Source organism: Brassica oleracea, chromosome C5 (genome assembly GCF_000695525.1).
Source record: "Brassica oleracea var. oleracea cultivar TO1000 chromosome C5, BOL, whole genome shotgun sequence".
NCBI classification, from domain to species: domain Eukaryota; kingdom Viridiplantae; phylum Streptophyta; class Magnoliopsida; order Brassicales; family Brassicaceae; genus Brassica; species Brassica oleracea.
The window spans coordinates 6,074,144-6,084,920 of NC_027752.1; the positions used below are offsets into that span (position 1 = coordinate 6,074,144).

The 10,777-nt window shown below is 35.9% G+C and overlaps 1 protein-coding gene across 1 annotated transcript; it reads right to left on the reverse strand.

Moving 5' to 3' along the window:
- Positions 1 to 4,335: 4,335 nt before the first annotated feature.
- LOC106293343 (probable inactive purple acid phosphatase 2) lies at positions 4,336 to 7,110 on the reverse strand. The gene is made up of 2 exons (XM_013729012.1): positions 6,380 to 7,110; positions 4,336 to 5,856 (listed from the first exon to the last, which is right to left on the reverse strand). Exons 1-2 carry the CDS (start codon positions 7,070 to 7,072, stop codon positions 4,510 to 4,512), a joined length of 2,040 nt encoding a protein of 679 aa, XP_013584466.1. The 5' UTR covers positions 7,073 to 7,110; the 3' UTR covers positions 4,336 to 4,509.
- Positions 7,111 to 10,777: the final 3,667 nt, after the last annotated feature.

Here is a 10,777-nt window from a genome sequence, read left to right on the forward strand (position 1 = left end):
AATATACAATTCAACAATTTCATAGAATTTAGAGGAATTAGTATTCTATCAAATTTATGTATACTCCTTTAAAATCCATCATAAAAAGAATTGGATCAATGCATTAAAATCTGATCAATTCTTTTAAAATACTGCAGAAGCTTTTACATATGAATTCATTCAAATTCAATTATATTCCTGGATCCAATACCACCCCCTTAGTATCGTAGACTTATACCATCACATACTTTCAAAAACAAGTCTACCTCACATGATGGTAGATTTGATTACATTCGCAGATTTATTTTACGTTGGCAGACTTTTAGTGGCAGATTTTATTCCTATGACAGCAGGTTTTGTAATATGTCAAAAGTTTTGTACTGGCATGCAAATTTATCTCGTAGACTTTTTTATAATTTAGCAGATTTTCTTTTCATGTTATGGCAGACTTATACTTTCTACGTTTACAAACAACAAACTTTTAGAATAAGTATGCTTCTAGTTACGGCATACTTAAGTGAAACGACTTGGTTTATCACCTTTCTTTCACGATTTTGAACTAAGAATCACAAAAATCTGCAAACTTCGTAACCCTAGAATTGATCTGAAGAAGATGAACTTATTTACCATTATGCCATTAATGAATTAACAAATGCAAAAAAAAATAAAAATACTCTATGCTGGGCTTGAAGCCGTGAAGTGATGGGCGAAAAACCACCCAAATACCACCCGACAACGACACAACTTATGTTTTGACCTGCATCAATAATAATATTGTTCTGAAGCCACAAAAGAACACAGTTTTGAAGCTAATTCATGTTTTCAAACCAAACCAAACCAAACCAAGAAAATGTTACACATCCGAAAAATGAAAATACTGCATATCCATAACGTTCAAAACATAAAAATACTACCTATCAGAAAGATAAAATGCTACATATCCTAAAACATTAAAATACTACAGACCCGAAACCTCATCATAGATCTCAGCAGCTAACTTAATACGCATTGCCGGAATGCACTGATCAGAAAGTCCTTCAAACCCACAGCCAATCGCCTTACACTCTATATACTTCAGAGCGTAAACACCACAATCACCAGGCTCTTCATTATGCGAAACATCTTTAAATCTTGAAATCCTGAACTGCTGTGAACTCTTCCTTTCTGGAACCATTTAATTTCTTTCAACAATAAAGAAATCATCTTCGTGAAAGGACCATATCTCATGGATATTATTAACCACCAATTGGTTTGTAAGTAAATGGTGAACCGCCTTGGCTGACCAGGTATAATTCAGCTCTTTCAGCCTCAGAATAACTCCAACAGATGATGTTTTAATGGATTCCCACGCATCTAAACCAACTATTTCTTCCACCATCTGGAAATTAGCCAAATGACAGTTATGATTCATGCTTCCACTTTGCAATGGACATTTCCCCTCGTCATAAAGTCTTGCTGGATATTTTTTCCACTTTTTGATGTAGTCATCCATCTGCAAAATTGTAAAATGTAGTAAGTATTAGAAAATTTATTTTTTCCAAAAACATACAAACGACCAAGACTGAAGAACACAAACGACCCAGACGATACCCAAACTGATATCAACAAATGTACAAACGAAAAACACTTCTATCTACTCTGTATCAAAACAAAATCGAATTCATTTGATACTCAATATTAAAAAAATCGTTTGACAGAGACTAACCTTTGATGGCAAAAATAGGTGAATTAAACTGATTGATGTGGAGAGGAACTTGTAAGAGTGTCGAAATCAACGAGAATAAGTGATGAAAGCCTTGAGATTCGACGCAGCTGAAAATTTTATAAAGGGGGTTTAGGGTTCGTCGCTTGGGTTTTGGATTCACTTTTCCTATGTGAATCGAAGGTTTTAGTGGTTGATTATGGTGTGGAGATGAAGAAATTGATGAAAAATCATGATGGAAACTAAAGAGAGTCAAGAGTTTGAGGATTTCACAATTTGGGGATTTAGGGTTTTTGGGGTCATGGAAGAGAAAAGTATCTTGGAGGTGTATTTTTTTTCTAAGAGGTTTCACCTTTTTTGGTCAAGTAAGAGTAATTTTGCCTTAATTTATTTTTACTGGGAACTTTTTTTTTTTTAACCGATAGAGCATTTCAGTTTTAATTATACATTTTCTATCTTTCTTTTCTTTTGTGCGTTAGTCTAATCATTAGTCATAAAATATGAGTTATTAGAGGTAATTTCCCTTATTTTATGATTCTTGATGACTGATAACTGGTAATGTTATGTTGAATGGTTTAGATAAACCATCGAAGAAGAGCGGGAATAACAAGGAAGAGCGAGACAAACTAGGTTTGGGTGCACAAGGACGATCGAGCAGCCAACCGCTACCGTTAGACCAACCAACAAACGCTTTGCAGAAAGTCGAGGTTTGTGTTCTTCTTCAAAATCTAATCTTTATAATATTATTTGAAAAGTCAGTTTTCTATGTGTCACGCTCACGTTAATTCTCACGATGGTTTATTACTCTGATACCCTTAATGAATTTAATTTGTTATTATAAAAAATTTCAACTTTATTTGCATTAAAAATATTTTTATATAAAAAGACAATTTTTTCACGTCAGTCACATATTTACATATATAATTAATCTTAGTCAACTTAATTAAACATGTGTTTCCTTTTCCTACTTACATATTTACATATCTTACTACGTGTTATATTATTAAGATTAAAGTTAGTCGCCTTAATAAAGTATATGTTTCCTTTAATTTTTTATTTACATATTTATATATCTTACTACGTTAGTTAGTAAGATAGCGATACAATTTCCTACATTAATTAGGAATAATACATTTTTGATAAATATAAAATTTCTTGTTTCCAAAACAAAATCTCTAACTAACGTGAATATATAAAATTGCAGGTGAAAGGAATATTTAATCCATTATATAAAAATATATAGTAATTTCATATAATAAAAAAACGAAAAATAAATTTTCAAAAAGGAAAGAAAATCTTTTTTTTATAAATGTACGAGAATGAACATCTATTTTATATACAATGTTACTTCATTAAAAAAAAAAAGTTCACAAAAAACAGTTTTTACTTCATTTAAATATTTTATTTATGTCAATCTATTTTTTCAGTTTATTACACAGTATAAGTACATATTTAAGATGAAGAACTCAGATAATGCAATAAATAAAACTAATCAAATTTAGTTTAACTAAAATCAGAAGTATTATACTTCAATTTGAAGAAATATTTAACTCAGTATATCCCATAAAATGAGCAATTTAAAACAATCCGGATAGTTATTCCCAAAATCAAAAGTCTAAATGTAAAGAAAAACATTAATTGAAAATTTTACTCCGCCCAAAAAATACTATGGTAAAATTTGAAAAAATAAACGCAATCCGACATATCCAAATATTAACCAAATTAACTATATATTACATATCTGAATTACATGTCTAACTAAATTACAAAGTAACTAAAATTAAAATATTAATATTAATATTTTTTATATTATATTAATTTTAAAATATTTATATCCGTGCATGGACACGGGAAAGTCACCTAGTTTCACATTAACTGTGAATCTCAACAATATATTGTATGTAGAATATTTAAACCATTTGCAATGGTTTCAACACCCATTTCATTTTCAACATTTTTTTTTCATTTTTAACATTTCACATCATCTTCACTTTCTTCCACCTAATTCATTCAATACTCATTTCATTTTTAACTTCTACAATGGTTTGTTTAAAAAAAATCAACACTCCACCCCCACTATTTTAATTCATATATTTATCATTACAATACAATAATTTGATTGTAATTAACTTAAAACTAAAATAACATTTTTTAAATAATTTTTATTTTATTTATATACCTATCTTATTTTTTCAAATAATACTAACACTAATTAATACTATTTAAAACAATTTAAATAGTTGATTATCATAAAAATAGTTTTTTCTCTATCCAAATGAAATGAGAGTAATATCTATTTATAGATCATAAAAATCATAAATTTTGATATAATTTTTATTTATGAAAAAATCACTGATGTAAACTCGTCTACCAAGTTAAGAATAAACCCAGAGCAGATTGATCCAAGTTAAGAATAAAAATATAATCCAATCACTGATATAATATTCTTTAACCATAAGAAGAAAACTAAACTAAAATCGAGCATAAACCTCGTTTGGACATTATTCAGCAATTCAATGATCTATAAAGAAGTTTTGTAGCACGACAATTCAGTGATTTAAAATGTAGTAAAAATGAAACAAAAGTTTTTTAAATGCTAATAGAAAATAATAGTATAAGAATATGTTATTTGTTCTATATCCAAAATCAAATAAAATGATGAACTCTATATTTACACGGCTGTAACATCGTAGAGTGATTCTCGGACAACTCTTCAAACTTACAAGAATCAGTATTATTATAATGTACTAAAACTTATGCTTTCTTACCGTGGGGAAGAAGATACTATACACAAAACGTGCTCCCTAAATAGATTCACTTGTTTAATATCATATCTCCTCGCTCTTGACTGGGATCCAACGGTTACGAGCTGAAGATCCTTTCTTCACCCCCGTAAAATACCCAGCAATGAAACCTAACACCACACCGATAACCATCAACCCTGCTCCTTTAATAAACCATGATCCATCGTTAGCTTCAGATTTTCCCACAAATGTCGCAGATGCAGGAACTGTCTGAACGTTTGGGTTTTCAGTATCGTCTTTACTCCCACTGGTTACTTCCACAGGCGCAGGAGCGGCCGCAGTATTTGAGCTTTTAGCATCGTCTTTGCTCCCGCTGATTACTTCACCAGTCGCTAACATCTCAACCGTATCGTGAACTTCTCCATCGTGGTTACCCACAAACGAAACAGTGAGCTTGTCTTTGTTTGCAACTAGACGAGTGTACCCAAACTCACCCGTGCGGTACATTGACTCTTCAGGCTGAGGGAATATAGGAAGATCCGGATGGTTCGGTCTAACCGCCCAAACCGATTGCCAATCTTGACCACCCATACCGACCACAAGGTGAACCGGGCTTCCTTTCCACAGTTTCCCACAAGTGTTGTTGCTTATCGGACAAAACCTTTCGTATCTATGAACATGTCCCCATATAGCAAGCGTGACTTCGTTCTTAACGAAGAGCGGTTCTAAATGCTCCAACATCTTTTGTCTAATCGTTGTGTCTCTAACCTCGTTGCTCGTGGTGTACATCGGTCTGTGCCCTTGGACAACAACAAAAGGAGTCTTGTCCCTGTTCACAGACTCGAGATCTCGCTTTATGTACTCGTACTGAGTCCCTCCTTCAAGGAAGTTCGTCTCGGTAGATATGGAAAGGAAATGGACCGACCCGGCATCATATGAGTAATATAGATTCCTTGTCACAGGAGCGTTGGTTCCCGTGAGTTCTGTTGAGTTCCCAGGCATGTTGAACTTCAAACTATACGGCACGCCACACTCACCACCACCGTCGTTTCCATAAATAGAAGCTGCCCAATCAGGCTTCCAAGGCTGAGCGGGGAAATCATACTCGTGGTTACCAATGCACACATGGTAAGGAACTTTGGAGGCAATAGGCTCGATCTGAGCAAAGAACTCATCCCATACCCACGAGTAGCCACGAGCGTAGCTTATATCTCCAATATGCGAAATAAAAGATGGCTTGTCACCAAGAGCTTCGATGTCGCGTAGGATCCACTTCACGGTTGATTTACTCTCTTGTTGCGTGCGGATGAAGGTTTTGTAAGGTGTAGCGCAACCCATATCTCCAAATATGAAAGCTCTGGTTTCTTGTGCGTACATGTCTCGAGATATGAAGCTGTAGATCTCGCTCCATCCCTTTGCTTCACTCCCAATCTGATTCACATGGCGCAATATATAAGCAACACACCAATAAAATAAAAACACATGATTGGATCAATTAAATTAATATTTTTTCAAGTTATAACTCGAATTTTATATTGAATTAAATTAATATTTTTTTCAAGTTAGTAATATATTGAACTACTACATTCCTCTCATTTCATATGGAAAATTCCAAAATATTTATTTCCAATGTTTTTTTTTTTTTGAAGAAATTGCTCATTTATTTTTCCGTTCATCTGATTAATTTCAATGGAATTTCAATTCTAAATGAACTGATGATAAGCAAATTGATTCATCTTTTTTATATAGTACCTAAAATTTCATCTAACTAAAATGCTTTCTTTCGAGATGATGGTTCTTTGACCATTAATTTTAGAATGAGTTGTCAAAAAAAAAAAATTAGAATGTTGGAAACCAACTTTAAGGTCAGATCGATTATGGATGATATGTTTCCAACTTAAATCAATTCGCGAAGTAAATAGATTGATCTCTATCTCTTATCTGATTTGTTAACCTGATAGTAGTTCCTAACGGCCGGATTCAAATTCTTCAAAACGGTATGAAAAATCCAACCGGGATCTCTCCAGCCGATGCTGGAATTAGCCGGAGCATTGCACATCTGCTCTCTATCATACCTAATCCCACGCGCCGCCGCGGAGTTTCCCAACAAATCCTTAGTCTCTCCGTATCTCACAAACCGTTCGTCACCATCCCCGGCAACGAACGTAACCTGCATCCTGTTAGGCTTATTCTCGAACGCCAAATGGATCTGCTCCGCCTTATCCACCGCCGATCCAAAAGTCACCTTCTCCGACTCAGCCAAAAGATGCTTCGTTCCAGGCAAAGGATTCTGGTCGTGATCCAAGTGCTTCGTGTCGATCTCCGACCGCGTCCACCGGAAGATCCGGAAGGTGTAATCCGATCGGAGATTGGTGAGGGGGAGGGTGATCGATCCGTAACCGGATTTGGAAGTCGGCGAAGCGTTGAGGAATTTGTAGCCGATGAAGTGGTCGTGAGGAGAGTCCGGCGGCGAGTAGATGCCTAGCCAGTCGAGATCGGAAGGAGAGTCCACGTCGGACCATTGGATGGTGACGTTATCGCCAGATCGTTTCAGAGTGTTGGGGGAAACGGAGAGGGTCGCCTCGGCGTTGGCTGAGGAGGTGAAGATAGAGAGGAAGAGGGTGAAGATAGAGAAATTGAGAATCATGGCGATAAATGCGAGTTTAAGAGAGAAATGATTTGATTCCCGCCACAAAGGAAGAGGATTTAAACACTATTTAATACGGCGACGTTTTTAGCGTTCTCTGTGTTGGGTGGATTGGAATTTTAAGCTATTTTTAAAAACCATTAGTTTCTCCGTTTTAAATTATTTATCGTTGATTTTCTTCCCACGACTTAATTTTTAATTTTATTACTGTTTAATCATTGAAATTTTATAATGTTAACGGTTTATTCATTTAATTTAAAAAAACAGATAAACCTATAGAAAAGATTGTGTTAGAATCATGCGACAAATATATGGTTTGGCCTAGTTAAAGAAATTGATTTAACTATAGAGTTTTAATTTTGCTTTTATAAATTTGTTTTCTTCAGTAGATCACCCAACAAGTTATAGATATACACAGTATTTTTGTTATGATCTGCATGTAGTGCCATGTACTATAAGGATGCTGACACCAATCAAAAGGATTCTCGCATCTTAAAGCAGCATTATCGCTGACTCTTAGCCTAACCCTTTCCCCCAAACCCAATTAAAAAACAATTAACAAAACACATAAGCCCAAGACTCGCTTCTTGTGGAGGTGCCGAAGGCCCGCCTCTTAGTGCAGGTGTCAACAAATGAGAGGACGAAGCAATCAGTTACGCGTCTCTCTCGATCATCTCTCTCTCTCTCTCTTTCTCGATCATCTCTCTCGACGAAAGGTGATTTCGTCTCCTTCGGTGTCTCTCATCAGCGACGTCTTCGTCGGTATCTCTCATCGGCGACGTATCCTTCGGTGGCTCTTGTCGGCGACCTCTCCCTCGGTGGTTCTCCTGGAGGCGACAGAGCTCTCTCTCGGTGGCTCTTTCGAAATCGAAAGGTAAGCGTTTGTTGTGTTCTTGACTATGCATGTGTTCGATTAGGTCTGATATGTTGTTTTTCTATGTAGTTTGTTGGTTCTGTCTCTCGGTGGTTCTTCTCCTCGAAGCTTTTCCTCGGTGACTCAAATCGAAGCTCTCACCTCAAATCGAAAGGTAAACTGGTTGTTCTGTTGTTTCAATATGCATGTGATTGATTATTGTAGTTTGTTGTTTCTGTTTGTTTCACCTGAAATCAAAATTTTGATGTGTTTGATCTCTGGATATGTTCTGTTTGTTCTTGGGTTTTAATTTTGTTTCAATTAATACGGATGGATCAAAGTTGATTTGCTATGTTTCAATCCTTACTCTGTGTCTGTTCTTTGATTTGTTTTCGCTTTTGATTATGTCTTTTTGTTGGATTATGGTCTGAATCATTTTTTTTGTTTATGGCTTTCTGTTGTCAGATAGAAGGATCAAAGTTCATTGAGCAAAGGTTCATCTAGCTCAGGAGTTCACTGCAAAATAAGGTTAGTGTTACTCTTAACTGGTTCTCCTTACTAGAATTGATTTAGGTTGTGGTTAGAATAGAACCGACTGTAATTAATGAGTTGGTTAGAGTTAGGGTATGGTTGTGTGATTAATAGAAGTGATGGATAGCTACAATTGATTAACGCTTAATGTGATGAAAGTAATAGATAAATGTCAACACGTTTTTGTTTGTTGGTTGTCATGAATGCATCCTCTCTTCATTCTCTGCCATCTATAAACACACTTTCCTCCTTCTCTTTCTTATCATCTCCTTCATCTTTCTACTCAACTTCTTCTTCTCGGTATGATTCCTAATCAAAGCCAGTCCTCTAGCTTTTTAAACTTACTAAACAGTCAACTCGCTAACAATGAATACCGAACTCAGTTTCTGAGTTTTTCACCTTCTCCAGACGTTGGAGGATCTGCTTCAAGTGCACAAACTGGTAAGGACCGTAAGCAAAGGTGCAAGTGGTCAACAGCTGAAGACATGGTCCTCATCAGTGCATGGTTGAACACCTCCAAGGATCCACTCGTTGGAAATTAGCAAAAGGCAGAAACCTTTTGGAAGAGGATTACGACTTACTATAACGCAAGTCCCAAGGTGGTTGGTTTGGCTTCAAGAGAGCAGACCCACTGTAAGAAAAGGTGGGGGAAGATAAATGAAGGTGTCTGCAAGTTTGTGGGGTCATTTGAAGCTGCAACAAAATAGAGGACCAGTGGCCAGAATGAAGATGACGTTTTGAAGGCTGCACATGAGATATTCTTAAACCATTACAAGGTGAAGTTCTCATTGGAACATGCGTGGAGGGAGCTTAGGAATGATCTGAAATGGTGTGGGACTCAAAGAAGTAGTCAACATAGCCCAGGTTCGAAAAGAAAGAGGGTGGGGGAAGAACAATCTTTTCAGTCATCAGCATCTATGCACAGTGTTAATGGGGATGATGAAGTAATGGATAGGCTTATTGGTGTTAAGGCTGCAAAGGCGAAGACTAAAAGACCAGTGGGAGAAGAAGTGAAGATTCCGCAAGGGATTAAGGATATGTGGGAGATGAGGACCAAGGACTTAGCTTTCAAGAATAAGCTTAGCAACAAGAAGCTGCTTGACAGTTTGATTGCAAAAAAAGAGCCACTTACTGAATTAAAAGTGGTGCTTAAGAACAAACAGATAACCGAAATGTTGTCAATGTAATCTTCTTTGTCTTGATGTGTTATATAAGTAGTTGATGTGTAATATAAGTATTTCATGTGTGTTATAAGTAGTATTTCTGATCAATGTTATCAATCTTGTGTTTATGTTATCAGTCTTTGTGATCAATGTTCTAATGCGTTTCTGTTTTGTTTTTTTTTGGTTTTTCAGGGGAACAAGTCACACACGACCAGCAATGGAAGCAAGAAAGTCGATTGTTTGTTGTCTCTCAGCGAGAGGTATGATACCACAACCTCTTCCACAAGAAGACACGGATGATGATGTTGCGGATGTCACACCAAGTTAAGTAGAAGTAGTGGAGATATCAGATGAAGAAGAAGCTGATATGGTGGAGTTATCAAGCGAAGAATACATGAGAAATGTGGGCTATTTGACTAGGGTGGGGGAATCGGAAGATGACCTTGAACCTGAGTTCAGAAGGCTGCTGCAAAGGATGCATGAGGAAGAGAAGAAGCTGAGAGAGGAGAATTTCAAAGCCATGAAGTCGGGAATCAAGCTAGAAGAAGGACAATCCTCTAAGGTTGATGGTAAGAAGAGGAAGAGAAGAAGCTGAGAGAGGAGAAGTTCAAAGCCATGAAGTCGGGAATCAAGCTAGAAGAAGGACAATCCTCTAAGGTTGATGGTAAGAAGAGGAAGAGAAGAAGCTGAGAGAGGAGGTCATGGACTGTGGTGTTGTGTCACGGGTCATGTGTGTTTGTGTTTTGTCTTTGTATTCTTTGTGTTCTAGTGTCACGAATGTTTATAGTCAGGTCACAAGACATGTATGTTTGTATGTTTTCTCTTTGTGTTATTGTGTCACGGATGCTATGTCAGGTCACAAGACTTATGTAGACATGTTTAATAATTTGTCTTCTATGTTTGTATTATTGGTTTTCTTTTATAAATTAAGGCAAAATTTTTATTTTTGAGAACACAACTCTTCATCTCTTCTTCCTCTCTCAACAAACACAACTCTTTATTCTCAGTTTGGATTCGAGAAACATTTGATCAAATAAAACATTAGATCAATTAAAACATTCCCCACAATTCTTTCCTCTATTCTCTTGTTCCAAACATTTTTAAAAAATAAGTTTTTCCTTTCCATATGGCATCTTCTTCTCAAAATCCGTTTGATGC

What these genes read in the sequence shown, in the direction of transcription:
- LOC106293343 (XM_013729012.1), bottom strand. Translation starts at nt 7,072, where the DNA reads ATGATTCTCAATTTCTCTATCTTCACCCTCTTCCTCTCTATCTTCACC. An exon ending in CCGTTAGGAACTACTATCAG is followed by an intron (nt 5,857 to 6,379) that starts GTTAACAAATCA and finishes CATGTGAATCAG; the next exon opens with ATTGGGAGTGAAGCAAAGGG.